The sequence below is a fragment of the Pseudonaja textilis genome, chromosome Z, assembly GCF_049901715.1.
Source record: "Pseudonaja textilis isolate UNSWEBS1 chromosome Z, rPseTex1.2, whole genome shotgun sequence".
In the NCBI taxonomy this organism is placed as follows: Eukaryota; Metazoa; Chordata; class Lepidosauria; order Squamata; family Elapidae; genus Pseudonaja; species Pseudonaja textilis.
In genome coordinates this window covers 135,991,697-136,010,215 of record NC_142008.1, presented here as the reverse complement: position 1 = coordinate 136,010,215, position 18,519 = coordinate 135,991,697, and the positions used below count along the sequence as shown (strand labels likewise).

At 37.4% G+C, this 18,519-nt stretch overlaps 1 protein-coding gene across 1 annotated transcript; it reads left to right on the top strand.

Moving 5' to 3' along the window:
• Positions 1 to 303: 303 nt before the first annotated feature.
• Positions 304 to 17,805, top strand: LOC113443718 (serine protease 27-like). The gene is made up of 7 exons (XM_087915291.1): positions 304 to 426; positions 2,486 to 2,628; positions 8,653 to 8,673; positions 9,898 to 10,060; positions 11,066 to 11,340; positions 14,547 to 14,716; positions 16,109 to 17,805. The coding sequence occupies exons 2-7, from the start codon at positions 2,571 to 2,573 to the stop codon at positions 16,547 to 16,549; spliced, it is 1,128 nt and encodes a 375-aa protein (XP_087771417.1). The 5' UTR covers positions 304 to 426; positions 2,486 to 2,570; the 3' UTR covers positions 16,550 to 17,805.
• Positions 17,806 to 18,519: the final 714 nt, after the last annotated feature.

Here is an 18,519-nt window from a genome sequence, read left to right as displayed (position 1 = left end):
TTGCACCACCAAATACTAAAGTGTGAAGTTAGCATGAAGGGGGAAAAATGTGGTCAGTACTATGTCTTTCTTCTTCTCAAAGTGATATTCAATTATTACATATTTTTACACAGGATTTTCCTTAACTTGTCACAGCTCAAAGGCAGAATAGGTTTCGGCTATCAGGGCAGCATAGCTATGCCTGCATATTTTTCTGTCAAATCAAGAAATGGTGGATAGCACATTAATTCAGCTGTGAAGAATAAATCTCCAATGTTGAACCAGTTGAACAATATCAAAATATGTTATCTCATTGTTCATTGTTTTAGGATGAGTAACGTGTAATGGTACCATAAGTTTTGGTATGTACTGATGATGCTGAGTATTTATAATCCAGAGCAAATCACTGGAAGTATCTTCATTTCCAGCAGATCCTGAAAGGAGCAGGTAAGAAGAGGCATTGATGAATTGGAAGAGTGACATTGCTAAAGAATAGTGAGAGTTTCAAAAAAGCAAAATAGCCATCAGATGGGAGACTCTTGATTTTCTTCTTTTAGAAATAGCTTCAGCATATGAATCTAATCGTTCCCAGTAACATCAGTTCAAGAGGGAATATTTAAACAAAGGGGTAGAAAATTTCTTCCAGAAAGAGGACTATATTTTATCACCATTCTATCTTTGTGTAGTAACTGATGTTACTGGGAAGGATTAGATTCACATGTTGAAACTATTTCTAAAAGAAGAAAATCAAGGGTCTCCCATCTGTTGACTATTTTGGTTTTTTGGAACTCACACTATTCTTTAGCACTATCTTTGTGTACAAGAATGTATACTACATGTTTCTGAGTTTAAAAAAATTAAAGAAAGAAGAAATTGTATGAAAACTGAGGTAGGTTATAAAAGAAAAAGAATGTCATCTGAAAATATACCCCACTCTTCCAAAAGAAATTGATTATTGGTTCATTTTGACCACAAACTTAGACCTTCTACTAATTTTGTCAATATACAGCCAGTGTGTTTTGAAAATCCTGAAAAGAGTTGATTCAACAATTGAGTTATATATTTTGTGACAACATAGCCATTTAGTTAACAAGTTAGGGCAATTAGACAATATTCGCCTTATCCTGAGGCACCAAATGTTGATGACAAAAGTCCAAAGATCTGGATATGTTTATACTCGAAAGAACAAATGGGGTCCATGAAAGCAGTCATCAAATAACTGAAAAGTTATCACTTACAAGAAAATGGAACAAACTTGTTTGCCGTTGCTCCAGAGGATAGAACGTTGGTTGAAAAATGGTAAGAAAGTAGGCTTCAACTAAATCTTGGAAAGAACTTTTAATTATTGAGTGGTTCAATGGTAAGAGAGCCTCAAGAGTCAGGAGCTGTTTTTTGCTGGAGTCATTTAAGAAAAGGATGAATGACCATCAATCAGAGATAATGAAACTGCAAAAAGTAAAGCTGGAAGACACTGATCATTGGTGGTAACAACCCCCTGCCAGTCTTAAATCACTTCACTAAAATTAACAGTAAGGGATATATGAGATATATATATTGAGCTCCTGTGTGATATAATAGCTCTGGAGAAAGCCAGGTTGATCTGAAAGCAACAGCTTTCTCAAATTCTTATAGAAAGATATTGATTTACAGAACTCTTAGAGAAAAAATAGGATATAAATATAGGGGTCCTATGTCCTTCTTTTTATAAAGCTCTGTCCTTTATTACAGATAGCTGCCTTCAAATTTATTTCATTTAATTTATTTATTTTCTTAGTTTTGCTCTTGAATTTTCTTTTGTGAAGCAGTTATATACAGTTTTTTTTAATCCTTATGAACCTTTTCAGATTTGTCAATTTTTCAGGTTGTCCTTTATTTGTTCCAAGAAAATATGTTCTCTCTAGACATAAATCTAAAGAAAAATAAATCTAAGATTATTGTCCTTTTTTCCTATCGTGTTTCTGCTCTGGTTATCCAAATTGTATGTAAGAGACTAGTCCTTGTGTGTTGAAAAGATAGCTCCAAAATAAAAATAAAAAGATTCAAGATTTGCCATTCAGGTGGTCTGAAGCCTAGGTCCATGTAGGTTTCAAGCCATTTTGCAAACTTCACCATAATTTGTTCTGATTATGTAGGAGAAAGAAATGGCAGAGCCTGGAGAAGGGGTGAAAAGAAGTATCAGCCTAGAATCCCTATATACCCACAAACAACGTCCAGTCCACCCCAGCCTATTTGTGTGCCATTGTCCCTTATCTAACTCTAATCAGGTGCTGAACATTAGCTGAAAAGATTTATGTGCATAGGCTTTTAACGATTAATCAAATTAATTGAACTTTCAAATGTGGACCTGGTCTTCCGTACCTGACAAACTCTACTCGTTTTGGTAATATTGTACCCACTGCTGCCATGCAGATATCACCAGATTGTCTCTTAGAGACCCTGCCTTAATTTAGAAGCTGTAAAGAATGGACATTTCTAGATTTTAATACCTTTACTCTTTGTGTTACAGTTTACTAAACCAATATCAAAAGATTGAGAAACTGACTGGAACTGAACTACTTTGGAAGCCTTTCAGATCACAGCAGAAGACAACTATGACTTTTTCACCTATTGTACTTATTGTCTGGTTTCTTCATCTGACCAGATTGCAAGGTGAGAAAAGATGTTGGGGAGCAGGGATAGAATTCAAATTTTTTAACAATCGGTTCTGTGGGCATGGCTTAGTTGGTGGGCGTGGTTTGGTGGTCATGAGACCGGGTGGATGTGGCTTGGTGGTCATGTTATTGGCTGGGCGTGGCCAACTCAACATCACTCACATCGAGGCACGCATCTCCTTGCCTGGCCTCTCATGACTGTGGGGATGCTGCAACAGACATAAGTGTGAAAAATGGTTATACGTCACTTTTTTCTGTGCCATTGTAACTTTGAATGGTCACTCCACACAAGCAAAGTACCAGCAAAGGAGGGGAAAAAAGCTCCAGAGATGTTCCCGAGACAGGAAGTCTAGTCCAGCCAAGAATATATTAAGAGTTAATGGACTGGCAGTTTCTGTAAGCAACACCAGAATGTTTCCTCCCTGCCTTCCTTACAGGATTAGGCCAGTAATTTCTTCTAACAACCAGTTCTCTGAACTGCTTAGAATGTTAACAAACGGTTCTAGCAAACAGGTGCAAAATGGTAGAATCCCACCCCTGTTGGGGAGGTATTTAAGAATGTGTAAATCCTCCCCTTTTAATTCCCCATGGCTTTCAAAGGAAATAAAGATGGGTGTGAGATAAGTATTAAATACATGATGTGGTAGAAGTGCACAGAGAAAAATAACAAAGTCAAGTTGGTAACTGCAACTGTGCAATTGAAGCCACACCTTGATGTGTGTAAAAAAAGAAGAAGAAGAAGAGGAGTGGGCCTTTGACTATATTGCCATACCTGTAATCTTGACTATTTGATTCTCCAAACTCAGACACTCCTGCTCTTTTAACATACTTTTAATTCTTAAATATTTTAATGATCCTGATTTTAATTTAGGGACTTCATTTTAATTGTATTACTGTTATTATATCTTTATTCATGTTCTTTTATTGTTGTACATAAAAATGCATTATGAGCACTTCTACAAACAAAAGACCAGGATACAAATTTAATAATGCATAAAATAGTATAATTTCATTACAGCATTTCTTCCTAGAAATTCCTCTTTTACACATTCATCAAACCTAAGTTTGATTGGCATCAACTAAAATGACATAGCATATACTAGTAAACCATACCTAGGAAAGGTTACTATGTTGTGACAATATCTATTGTAAACAGAAATGTGGAAAAACAATTACTATTTTCCAGGGCGGGGGGGAGTTAGGAATGAAGATAGCTGGTTTTAGATTGAATTGTACTGGGAAAGAGAGAGCAATAAATATTTGGACAGTCTTTCCCATCAAACCAACAAAGTTACATTAAAAATGCACCACCTATTTCCATTCTCAATAAAATTTTATGAGACTAAATTAGGTAAAGGTTTCCTCTATCCAGTTGTGTCCAATTCTGGGGGTGGTGGTCATCTCCATTTCTTAGCCAAGGAAGACAGCATTGTTCAAAGATACTTCTGTGGCCATATGACCAGCATGACTCGCACGGAACACTGTTACCTTCCCAACTACTTGCATTTGCTTGCTTTCAAACTTCTAGTTGGACAGGAGCTAGGGAAAATAATGGGAGCTCAACTCGCCCTGTTGCATAGTTTTCGGGTCTCAAACTTGGGCTGACAAGCTCAATGTTCTTAACCAACGAGACACTAGTTATATGCTGCTAGATTTTTGATTGCTGTATATTCTCCTAGTTTAAGTTTCCAATCAGATATTTTCACAATTGTATCTTTCTTCCAATGTTGAACAAGATTTATTCTGATTACTATATCACTTTTAACCATTCAATATTCAATTGTGGAGATTTTAATTTTATTTATTAATTGTGTGTGTGTGTGTGTTGTGTATTTGTGTGAATATATAAATATATATATTTGTGTGTGTGTGATTTTTATAAATATATATATATGTGTGTGTGTATGTGTATGTGTATGTGTGTGTGTGTGTGTGTGTGTGTGTGTGTGTGTTGAATTCGGCTTTGTTTGGGTATTTTCCCATGTCATTGTAGTTGTGCTTTTAAATATATGTGTGTGTGTGTGTGTGTGTGTGTGTGTGTGTGTGTGTGTGTATATATATATATATATATATATATATATATATATATATTCTTAAGTTTTTGGTGGTACTTACATGTATGGCATTCGGCTTTGCTCGGGTATTTTCCCACGTCATAGTAGTTGTGCTTTTAAAGTTGCAGTGACGTTTCAGCAGAATCTCATCTGCCATCATCAGGCTTCTGTAGGCTACAACTTTACTGTCACTACAACTTTAAAAGCATAACTACTATGACGTGGGAAAATACCCGAGCAAAGCCAAATGCGCTATATATATATATATATTCTGAGTTTTTCACAGGTATTTGTATGTGGATCTTTGGTTATTCGGGTTTTCTCCCGCGTAAAATTGGAAGCATCTAGGCGATGTTTCGATGAAGTCTCATTCATCTTCTTCAGGCTTGTGTCTTCGGCTTTGTGCTTCTAGGAATAATGTGAGCTTGTAGCTGCTTCTTCCTTTTAACTGCTAGTGGGGGTGTGACTTGATTGCGTGGGGGCTTGGCTGTGTTCTGATTGGCTGGGGGTGTTCTCATTGGTTGGGGGTTTGGCTGTGTTCTGATTGGTAGGGGGTTGGCTGTGTTCTGATTGGCTGGGGTGTGTTCTGTTCAGGTGGGGGCTTGGTTGTGCTCAGGTTAGTCTTAGTTGCCGGGGGATTTGAGCTGGTGAGCTGTGATCCTGTTGTTTGGCTTTGCGTTCGTGGTCGTGCCACATCTTCATGATGGGAGTCAGTTCGCTTCATGTATGGGTCGGAGGGGTTTGAAGCGGGTAGTGATGCAGCTGTGGTACAGCTTCTGGTCCGTGGTCATGTCTCATCTTCTGTGTGGGTGTGAGTCTGCTTTCTACGTGGAAGTGTGGTGGTAGCATTTTGTGTGGCCCTCGTGGGTGTGGGTCTGGTGTCATTCTTCATGTTAGATACACATTTGTTAATGAGGGCAGGTTTCCAAATGGCCAGTAGGTAGGAGGTATCATCTCGTTTATTCATGCTGTGTGGACGTTTTTCTATCTCTATGTCTTCTCTGATTATTTCACTTATAACACTTCAACAACAGAATAATCAGAGAAGCCATAGAGAAGCACAAAGCCGAAGACACAAGCCTGAAGATGATGAATGAGACTTCATCAAAATGTCACCTAGATGCTTCCAATTTTACACGGGAGAAAACCCAAATAACCAAATAACCAAAGATAGATAGATAGATAGATAGATAGATAGATAGATAGATAGATAGATAGACAGACAGATAGATAACATGTATGCGTGCGTGTGTGTGTGTATGTATATATATATGAATTTATTGATTCATTTATTTCAAAATTTAATTAAATAAATAAAGTAAATATCTGAGGGACTTGTGTGTGTATGTGTGTGTGAACAATTAACAATAAAATAAAAAAATTCAAAATATATCTCATTCTTCACTGTTTGGTACATTTGTGTGACATCACAATGCATATACAAAATGGGCAGTGTAGAGTGAGCAGCGGAATGACAGAGGCAACCCGGAGAGAACTTCAGCTTTTAAACTTTATTGAACAATAAAGGGTTGCCGCGACTACTGCGCTAACAGGGCAGCCAGCTGGCGGGCAACAGCTGATGCCATTTGACAGCTCCCTTTTATAGCCAGCTGTCAAATGGCATCAGCCAATTGGAGCAGTCCGCATTCCCACTGAAAGCATGGACCAGAGTGAAGACTTCAGCTCAGTCCTCTCAGAACGCAATAGGCAGGGCTTGTGTCACAAGACTACAGTGCTGCTTTGGTCATTCTGCTCTCCATTCCACTCCATTCCTCTATAGGGCCCTCCTCTTGTAACTGAGCACAGGCCTCGTTGAGTCTCTGAGAAGGAATAATGTATTGGAGGCATTATCTCCAATTACCACATTATTTCTTTCATGGTACAAAATAGAAGGATCATTTAGGTTCCTCTTCCCAACTCAGCCCTAAATCTATTGCAGTAAAAGAGTTAAATCTAGAATAGTCAAGGCCACTCCTTATGGGACAGTTTATGTTAATTATCCACAGCATTGGTCTGGGTGACTTTGTGCCCTTTATATAAATATGTAGATAATGTTTGTTTCTCTGTGTGCTTTAGCCTGCCCCTTGTCCCATTTTCCTAGTTAACGATTTTATTTTACTTTCGCTGATGTTTTAATAAACATTAAGCTATATTTTTACCAGCCAATCTGAATGGCAGATGTGCTTCCTTGTATAAAGAGGCAGAGAACAAGTGAGAGAGTACTGAAGGCAAACTGAACTGGAAATTTCCAACATGTGGAATTCCATATTTCACCATCTAACAAAATGTGAAATGCTATAAAGCCAAACCATCCAAGTCTCCCTTAACCCACTGATGAAAGCCATCAACAAACAGAAAACAATAATAGCTGTCTTCAAGTAAAAATAACAAAATGAGAAAACATACAGGTTGTATTGGGCTTATAGTTATCTAGGGACCATTTGAAGCTACATTGGCACTTTAAAAAGTGGCTTGCAACCAGTCCTCATGCTTACAACTGTTACCACATCCTCACAGTCAAATAATTAAAATTTACCCACTTGGCAACTAGCATGTATTTGTAACAGTTGGTGCATACTGGGGTCATGTGATCACCATTTGTGATCTTCCCAGAGAGATTCTGACAACCAATGTCAGTGGGGGAGTTGGATTTAGTTAATGATCCTGTGATCCACTTAATATCTGCGGTGATTCACTTTATAATCCTGGCAAGAAAGGTTGTAAAATTGGACATGACTCGCTTAATAACCCCCTTGTAAAACACAGAAATTCTGGTCCCAATTGTAGTTATAACTTGAGGAATACTTTATCAACTGTAGAGTATCAACAGTAGAGACCTTCAAATTTCTAGGTTCTATCATATCACAGGATCTAAAATGGACACCTCACATCAAAAATATCATCAAAAAAGCACAACAAAGAATGTTCTTTCTGCACCAACTCAGAAAGCTTCCAACCTGCCTTCCACTGAGGACCTGTATGCTTCATGAGTCAAAAAGAGGGATGTGAAAATATTTACAGACCCCTCACATCCCGACATAAACTGTTTCAACTCCTACCCTCAAAACAATGCTATGGAGCACTCACAGCAGAATAACTAGACACAAGAACAGTTTTTTCCTGAATACCATCACTCTGCTAAACAAATAATTCCCTCAACACTGCCAAACTATTTACTAAGTCTGCATTACTATTATTATTAATCCTCCCATCCTTCCTTTCACCCATCTTCTCCCATTTATGACTGTAACCTTGCTGCTTGCATCCTAATGATTTTATTGACTGTTTCCTAATATGATTTGATTGCTTGTTGTACCCTATGACTATTATTAAGTATTGTACCTTATGATTCTTGACTCTTGATGAACATATCTTTTCTTTTATGTACACTGAGACCATTTGCACCAAGACAAATTCCTTGGTGTCCAATCACACTTGGCCAATAAAGAATTCTATCTATCTATTTCTCTATCTGTCTGTCTGTCTGTCTGTCTGTCTGTCTGTCTGTCTGTCTGTCTGTCCGTCCGTCCGTCCGTCCGTCCATCCATCCATCCATCCATCCATCCATCCATCCATCCATCCATCTATCTATCTATCTATCTATCTATCTATCTATCTATCTATCTATCTAGTAACTGCAGGGTCAGCTCTTCCCCTGGTTTTGAAATACTTCTTGAAGTTAGAAGAAAAGATACCAAAATAGGAAGCATAAACTAGGTAGGACTAGAATCCATTTTAGCTTATTTGTCCTCATTAGCCAACCATCTTTCTTGAGATGGTAGGGATCCTGGGCTTCATCTCTGATCGATCTGCAATAACTTGTCAGATATACCAGTTTTACAATATACCAGAACTGATTGTAACTAGAATTTCTTATTATATTTTACCCCCTTTTTAAAATCCCTTGTTTGTTTGTTTTTAATTTTATTTGGAAAATTAAAGTTACTTGCCTTTTCTTTCTCCAACAGGTGCTGCTGACTGGGAAGTAGGTAGGAATTTCTATGTACTCTAGAAACTTTCCACATAAATTGGCACTGAATGGTGAAAAGAAAACCCACTTGCCTTTTACAAAATCTTAGATATGTTGCTTCTGGCACAATATAATCTTCAGAACCATTGCTGCAACTCCAGTTGCATTTTGTCACTTTCTTATTTCTAGCAACTTAGACAAAAAATGTTATAAATAAGATATAATATGAAATAACAAGTAGGCTAGCTAAGTCGTTCAACATCAAGGCGCTAGTGAAGCAGGCATGGCAGCACTTGCCTTTTCTAGATCATATGAGAAGAGCACATCTTCTGTTCCCTCTCCTTGCCACTTTCTACAAAGGGACAATTAGAAGCATCCTCTCATGTTGTATTAATATTTGATTTGGAAGTATTACTGTATTGGATAGTAAGGTAGTGTAGAGATTGGTAAGGACAGCAGAAAAAATTATTGGAAGTTCAGTACCTTCTATGGTGTGTGTGTGTGTCTGTGTGTGTGTGTGTGCATATCCTTTTGAGAGTGGGCATCAGAATTTCATTTTTAATATGTACATAGAAAAAGTAATAACAAAGGTTATCTTATAATATCTTATAATGCTTTATTCCTTGATAAATAAGTCATTATTTGACCATGGTTGAGTTATCCTCTTCCATGTTAAAAAAAGAAACCAGGCTTTTTTCTTGAGTCTGGATCAAAATCAACATATGAATGAAGCCTACTGCTGATCTAAAAACAGAAGTGAATCACATACTGAGTTGACAAGTTATATAGCATATTTAATAGGCATTTTAAATATGAACTTGTTTCTCAGGAGACACAAAATCATTGGAAACTTTCTTCTGAAAGTCAACATATAAATTCATTCAAAAAAAGAGAAACTTTGTTTCTTGCAGGGTATCAGATATTGAGCTTCAGACGTATGGGGGGAAAGTCCCCTTTGTTCTTATTATAAGCCAAAATCTAAAACTTTTTTTTTTTTTACTTTTCAAGTCAAGGTTGACTCTGAGCAACTGCCTGGCTTAGGTCCCTGTAATGTTTAGGCAATATTTTGAAAGTGGTTGAAAGACAATAACTTGCCAAGTTAATCTAGTAGCTTCATGTCTAAGATGCAACTAGAACTCATATCTCCCAGTTTCTAGCCTGGTGCCTTAACCATTACATCAAACTCCTTCCCCCTCTCATTCTGTCTCTCCCTCATCTTTACTATTCTGTTCTTCCTTGGCAGGTTGTAAGAAGTCACTAATCTCCACAAGAATTGTTGGAGGCCAACCAGCCTCTGAGGGATCATGGCCCTGGCAAGCGGGCTTTTCACTACTCAACGTAACTTTTTGTGGTGGCACTCTCATAAACGAGAATTGGGTGCTGACGGCTGCTCATTGCTTCATTTGGTAAGTTACTGGACTTACGAGAAAAATAGACAGAGGACTATTATTATGAGGCTGTTCTTTTTAATAAACTAGACTTTCCAGGAAATAGTTTTGCCCCATTTTGAGTTTTCTTGCCACATTTGTTAGGTGAATCACTGCAGTAGTTAAGTTAGTAACACAATTGTTAAATAAATCTGGCTTCCTATTGACATTGCAAAAGGGATCACAGGACTCCAGGACCCTGAAACATCATAAGTGTGAGTCACTTGTCAAGCATCCAAATGTAAATCACATGACTATAGGAATGCTGCAACAGTCATAAGTATGAAAAAATAGGTCCTAAGTCACTTTTTTTCCATACCATTGTATGGTATGGAAACAGTCACTAAGCAAACTGTTTATAAGTAGAGGACTACCTGTATACAAAAAGGACACAACAACGCTTTTTCTTTTTGACCAAAAATTCAGATCCTGCTTCAGTTATATATTAATAAAAGATTGCATTATTCTGCAGAGTTTCAATGGAAGGTACTTTTCTTTTTGCATATCAATCGATGTACATTGTGGATACTGTATGTGGAAAATCAGAGCTGGATTCAGATTAAGGCCAAACAGGCACTGGTTTGTGGGTGCCAATGCCAATTTTTTCAAATCATTCCAAAAATGCATAAATCCACAATGGCAAGAAGTGAAGCCATCAGTCTGTCAGCTTTGAAATTCAGCTGCCACAGTCAATGTGGCCTAGGGACACCATGTACTCCAGCACCGATGGAAATAGTATACAAATGAATACCAGTAAATATTGCTCTTTCCTGCCAAATTCCAACAAGACTATTGGCATCTTTAAATGTGGCAGAGCTGGATATGAGGAAACATGTTGAAATTAAATGCAGACAAAATCTGGTGCCTCTGGCAATGCATACTTTAGGAATTTTTTTCAGCAAATGTCAAAATCCTGTAGTACTCTTAATAGGTCCGCATCCATAAATCACTGTTAACATTTTTTTTAATTGTTAATACTTACAGGATCCCTGAAGACATTAAAGGAATTTTTGTGGGTCTAGGTGACCACCAACTCACGAACCCTTCAAATAACTCAGAGAAATTTGCCATCCGACAGATTATTCCTCATCCTAACTACACAGGAAATGACAATATGTTTGACATTGCTTTGGTGGAGCTAAACAGCACTGTGAAGTTCACCAAATATATCTTGCCTATGTGTCTCCCAGAGTCTTCTGTAAAGTTCCCTGACAATACCAGCTGCTGGGTCACTGGATGGGGAAGTACAACATCTAGGGGTGAGTCAGAAATATATAACAAAGAGTTGAAATATTTGATTGTAAATGTTTTAACTGCAGCTAGGATTGTATTTGCGAAGAATTGGAAAAACGATAAAATACCCATGCAGGAGGAAGTTATTAAGAAAATTATGCACTGTGCTGAAATGAGTAAATTGGCATTTGAAATTAGAGAGCAAGAAGATAAACAATTTTATATGATATGGGATTGTTTTTATCAATGGTTGGATAAAAAGACATGTTAATGTAATAGAGTAGATAATTCTGTGATAGAAATTTAATAGACTGATATAAAACATAATATAGATATATATATATAAAACCATTGATTGAAAGTATAACATAAATTTTAAGATAACATTTGGAATATCTCATATAAAATGATGGAATAAATAGTTTAGCCATGGATGATCAATAACTGATAAATATATAAGCATATTTTAGTTTGACAATGTGAAAATTGATATAAATTATAAGTAATGACCACAAAAGGATAGCACAAAAGATTAGTAACTAACTGGCACACTGTATGTATACAAAATGGAAGATGGTTTTATGTTTTATATGTGTATGTTTGTTTTAAAATAAAAAATAAAAACTTTTTTTTAAAAATCTAAGGGTAAGTGAGGAAAATGGGATGTGTGTTTGATCTGATACTTTTCCATCCTTTCACATCTTTAATGTATGTGATTTGGTATGTTTAAAGATTCATTTATTTGCTTGTTACACCAAAGTAACTTAAAGTTATTTTAAGGACTAATGGGATACTGTTTAATCCAGAAAGATGCTGGAGAACAGTGGTGCAATTCAAAAAAATTTACTACTGGTTCTGTGGGCATGGCTTGGTGGGCATGGTATAGCTTGGTGGTTGAGGCTTGGTGGGCATGGCTTGGTGGGCATGGCAAGGGAAGGATACCGTAAAATCTCCATTCCCTCCCCACTCCTGGAGGAAGGCTACTGCAAAATCTCATTCTGTTTCCATCCCACTAACCTGCTTTCCAGCTCTCTTCTCCTGTGCAGGGCAACAAAAGAAGACTCAGCCGATCAGCTGGAACTTGGAAGGCAGAGAATAGATGGGGGCAGGGCTAGTCAGAGGTGGTATTTTCCAGTTCTCTGAACTACTCAAAATATCCTCTACTGGTTCTCCAGAACCGGTCAGAACCTGCTGAATACCATTTCTGCAGGAGAATATTCAGATATGAACCTGAGAGGACAAGACCATTATTCTGCATTGACACTGAGGCCAAACTAGAGTTTTGCATAAAACTCTGCATAAAGTTAAACAATAGAGTTATAAATCAGAAGGAATCTGAAAAGACCCTTTTAACATAGTCAATGTTATTAAATGGCACAAGCTTTCATTAGAAGCATGGAATAGCTGAAAATGATGTAGGGTTTAATTTGGGATGAGACCAGGTTAGGAGCAGGGATGAAGAAGCAAAGCAGAGTATCGTGTGGGTTTTAAAATCACTTTGGCTTACTCTTCTTTTTATAAAGGTTCTTTTTAAAGTTCAAGAATCAGCAGCAAGCTTAGGATAGTGACAGTAGCTATTGCCATTAAAATCCATAATAGCACCAGCAAAGCTTAATCTGAGTCAGGTCCCAAACATCAAATGGAGCCCTTATTTCCAATGGCAGAAAATGGCACTAAAATATTTGAAAGGTTGTTTTGATCCCAACAAGATAAATTGAATCACAAAGCAAAATTGCAAAAGAAATCTGGGATATGATTGGAAGCAACAAATCATATTAAGTGATTTGCAGTTGTTTTTTTAAATCCTTCCAGAAGTCTAAACTGAATCAGTTTGCTCCCAAACTTTAATTTCTAAATTTGAACTAGATCACACCAAATTTCAAATCTTCAGTTTTAATTAATTCAGGCTTCTTCACAGAGGCCTGATTACCTTAAAGAGGTTTGGATTTCAAATCAAATCAGAATCGAAGCAAACTGCAAATCTGAATCCGGTCCCAAACTAGAATTGAATCATTGACTAGAACTGAATTTTCTCTGATTTTATACATTCACCAGTAGCTACAAAACAACATGGAGCAAGTAAAAATGTAATGCCTTTGGGTTCTGAATTGGCATTCTTTTCATCCTAAAGAACTATGCATAATATGTCAGAAGGGGTGGGATGGACAGCCACAAAGCAGCTTAAACCATACAGTGGTTAGGCTGGTTTGAAGGAGGAGTGTCAGGTATAGATTATTTTAGGGACTACCCTTTATATTTCATATGTTCTCCAGCTCAAAATAGTTATGTTGGTTTCATTCAACCAGAAAGCTTGAGAGCAGATATCATCACAAGACTGCATCTTACTCATCCCTTAGTCAAAATCCTAGCACATCAACTAAGAACTGACAGTTGTGATCTCACATTGTTCTATATGTAACTATGTGTAAAACATAGTGGTTGGACAGGTTTAGTCTTCCTTGTCTCATCATAATTTACTTTCAACAGACAACTAATGTGCCTATGTGACATAGGTATGTTTCTTTCCTGTCCTGTCCTGTTATGTTTTGGGAGACAAGAGAGGTAAAAATCTATAGGAAACAACCATTAGATCTGCCACCTTCAGTTGGCACCTTGCTGGCATCCTGCCATCAAAGGATAGGAGGGAGGAGCAGGTCACGGGAGGGGGAACAAATGGGCATTCAATCTGCATGTATATGTGATGGGAAATTGAGAGGGGGGAATGACAGCTTGTCAAAGAGCAGGAGAGCTCAGAACCAATTTTTGCCAATGCTCAAGCCGGTTCACCCTGAGAAAGAATGTGAATTACCCTAAACATCTCAGTGTTCTCAAAACACCTAGGTAGACTCTTATTGGATGAAGATAGACAGGTCATGGGGAGAGAACTGGGATGTGGGGAAACTTTCTGTATCTTTTGAATACAGGAAATTTAGCCCTAGCCTGACTTTTCTGCAGCCAGCATCTTTTAATAAAAGAACCTTTCATTTCAACCAAATGGAGTTGAGGATCTGTCTTTCCTAAGGGATTGAACTGGGGCAGTCTGCCACAACACTAATTTTACTTCCCTAAAAACATCAATCTGGCTAGCGAGTCTGTCTTCTGGCAAATCGCAACAAGAAAAACTAAATTGAAGTTGAGGAATGTTAAAGATTTGGCACGAAAGTTACAGTGAACATAAACTCAGTTACTTTTTCTCTGCACTTTATAATTTAACCCTTTCCCTTCTTTGCAGTAAGCCTGAACCCTCTCCAAACCCTTCAAGAAGTGGAATTGTTTATCATCAATACAGATATATGCAACTCAGCCTACAACCTGCTCAATATTTCAATATTGCCCCATTCCCCTGTCATGCCCAGTATGATCTGTGCAGGTAGCTTTAATGGGGGCAAAGATTCCTGTCAGGTATGGTGCTCAAAAACTTAACTAAGTTTCTATGTTACAAGACAGTTAAAATTGTAGTGATTGTATTTGTGTAATGTATTAAACTGGACTAGTTTTAATCATGATTGGATAGTGGGGTTGCTAAGGTCCTGATGAGGTATATGACATTAACCCTTAATATTAGTTTATGGTTCCATGTATTGAGCAATGAATATTAATTAATTAATTAATCAAATTAAGTTTATTGTACCAACCCTGTCATTGTTGACATGGAAAATTTATGAAACCTGCTCATAAAGGATGCAAAGTTCTCCCAGAGCCTCCTTCACTCAGGGAAGTATGCATTCAGTGCTCTTCAAACTCCCAAGATAGGTGTGGGCAATCATCAGCAAGAGGCCTTATAGAGTGTCCAGAAAAGCTCCTCCAGATTCGGCTCTGAAATTTGATGGAAAGCTTCATGGGGATTTTCAATCAGTGAAGTGATTGCTGCTGAATTATGCTGACTAAAACAAAAAACAGAGGAAGTAAGCCTCTGACAAACTTAATGAAACCACTACACAAAACTTGAAAACTATTTAAAAATTAGGCCAGACGTTTTCTGATCTGCCATCTCCAGTACTTATAAAGAACATGGGCCAAAATAACATATCCAATAGCCCTGCATAAGACCAAATTTGCTCAGCCATATGCTAAGGGATCAAACCTTTAAAATTCATTACTGGCTCAACTTGTTGTTGCCTAAACATTTTGGACATGAATTCCTATGAATTCATATTCCTATGAATATAAATCCCTAATCAGATTCATACTCCAGAATGTCCCAAAGTTGGGAGACTGATTTCAAATTGCTGCACATATTTACCATTTAGAAGCAGTAAAATGCATCCTTCACATTTTTAATTAAAATATTGGTTCTTCAGATTATATTTAATCAATTTCTGTGGAAGAGGATGTGATCAAAAATGACAATTACAAGTAGACAGTAGTAAAGTGATGGGTATCAATAGTAGTTTCCCCCATTTCCCAAATGGCATTATGATACCATTGATTGGTCTCATAACATAGCAAAGGAAGTATTATTATCTTGCATGGATGTGCTTATGTTTTGCAGGACAGTTAACATCCTGCTGTTTATTAACAGTGTTAAATATGGTTTGCTTCTGAGGGGAAGGAGGTTGTTAGACTTAGTATACAGTGCAAATCCAGACCCACTTTACTGAATTATCAATCAGCCCCCAAACTGTGATAAATATGTTTGGTGAACAGGCAATTACTAAAGATTCTCAGGCTAAAGTTGAGGTATTTAGTTAAAAGAATACTTTGCTGTGAGGAAATCTGCATTTCAATTTCTCAAAATTGGAATGAAGGAGCCTTCCTATAAACATGTGATAACATACATCTTTTTCTTTCCAGGGTGATTCTGGAGGACCTATGGTTTGCAAATGTGATGAAAGTGACAATTGGCTCTTGGCTGGGATTGTGAGCTGGGGGGCAGGTTGCGGCATGGCTGGTGTGCCTGGTGTCTACACTTCAGTAGCATACTATGCTGATTGGATCCAGCTTCACATACCCCACATAAAATTTTCAGAGTGCACACATGAAAGTAATAGTGTCAGGCACAGTACCCCTGCTTTTAATGAAGGGCACAATACCCCTGCTTTTAATGAAGGGCACAGTACCCCTGCTTTTAATGAAGGGCACAATACCCCTGCTTTTAATGAAGGGCACAGTACCCCTGCTTTTAATGAAGGGCACAGTACCTCTGCTTTTAATGTAGGGCACAGTACCCCTGCTTTTAATGTAGGGCACAATACTGTGCTTTTTCTGATATCTGTGAAATTGATCTTCTTCTGAGATACTTAGACATTCCTCCTTCAGCTTATCTATGTTCCCCAGATGAAATCTTTTTTACACAAATTGCTGCTGGTGCAGCTCTACATAGAAATCTATACATTCTCCAAACTGGAGGAAGTTCAGCATTGAAGTTTTAATTAGTTTTAAATCAATAACAAAATGATTTAAGTCATGTGGCTCACCACCAGAATTAAGGTAATGCTGACCATGCTTCAGGCTTTGGTTGGGAATCACGATAAGAATTGCACATTATCAAATCCACAGGTAGCTTCAGAGGAGCTTTCCAAAATCTTTAAAGGCCTCCTGTCAGTGCTAAACTGGCTCTTTCCTTTCCAGCTGTGATTACTGACTATTATACTACTTTTCCTCCTCCTAATATCATGTAGCATGTTGTTGCTCTTCTTTCCCCACAAGAGTTTCCACTCTCCCCACCAAAATGTATTTCCAACATCACTTAACCTGCCAACAAAGAGAACAAAAATTCTGGATTGCCAGACAAGCTTGATTCAAGGAACATACTGTTTACAAATCATCTCTGAGATCACTATGAAAAGACATGTATCTTTAAAACAGTGAAGAGGCTGCAATGTCCACCTGAAGGGTGGACTGTTTTCTCCATGTTTTGTTTTCTTTGGCACTCAACTATGTGCTGGGTTCCAATATAAACCTTGTATGGCAACACTGGCTAACAGGTGGCCCTCTTATCAATATAAATTCATAAAAGCAGAGAATGTTTCTAGTTCCTGTCCTGATTTTGGACATCATCTCGAGGTCTGATTGGCTGCAAGAGTGAGAACCTTTCACTAACTGGATCACCCAACTTGGCATTCATTGGAAGATTTATGAAGTCTCCAGAAAGATGCTTCCTAGCTGTTGAATAGACCAAAGTTCAGAATTGTTCCTTGAACTACAACTAAAGTCTTAGTTTTAGAAGTAAAAATCTTCTATTACTAAGTGAAGTTTTCAAGAAAGGAGTGACTGTGCTAGAGTTACTGCTATCAGAAGCCACTGGATTTAAATGGAATCATCTTACTGTAAAATTTGTAATACATTATTTTCTTTAATTATTGTACTTAATCCCCATCCCTTTCTTTCTCTCCTTTAACTTATTTTAATAGGTGATTTTGTTTGTTGCTGTATTATTACTAGATATTTTTCTTTATATATTATTTTATGTTGCTCCTGGAACAAAGTATATCTATCATTGTAAAATTTTACCCTGATGAATCCTAATAAAAGCAATGTTTACTATTTGTAAACCCCTTGAGAGATTTAATTCAAATGATTAAAAGGTCTAGGGCCAGACCAATGGTGGGATTTTTAAAAAATTACTACCGGTTCTGTGGACGTGGCTTGGTGAGCATGGCAGGGAAAGGTTATTGTAAAATCCCATTCCCTCCCCACTCCAGGGGAAAGATATTGAAAAATCTCGATTCCCTCCCCACCCCACTAACCTGCTTTCCAGCTCCGTTCTCCTGTGCAGGGCAACAAAAGAAGATCCAGCCAATCAGCTGAAACTTGGGAGGCAGAGAATAGATGGGGGTGGGGCCAGTCAGAGGTGGTATTTGCCAGTTGTCCAAACTACTCAAAATTTCTGCTACCAATTCTCCAGAACTTGTCAGAACCTGCTGAATACCACCTCTGGGCCAGACCAATTAATACATTCAGTATGTAAGATACATTATAATGAGCAGCTTTTTAAAATTCCCATCAATATTTTGGAGGTGGAAACTACAATAATTATTCTGTTCCTGGTTACATCCATTGCTATTTGTTTGGTTTTTGCAAAAACAGAGCACTATAATTTCATTGCTATTTATAATTTCATGGTCTAATGTTCACATTTTTCTATGACTGTGCAATCACACATGGTATTGACTAAATATCTAAAATTGTTAAAATTTATTAGAAATTATTAAACTCACAAGACACCCAAACATACTCAGAATTTTTTAGGTTTGAACATGCAC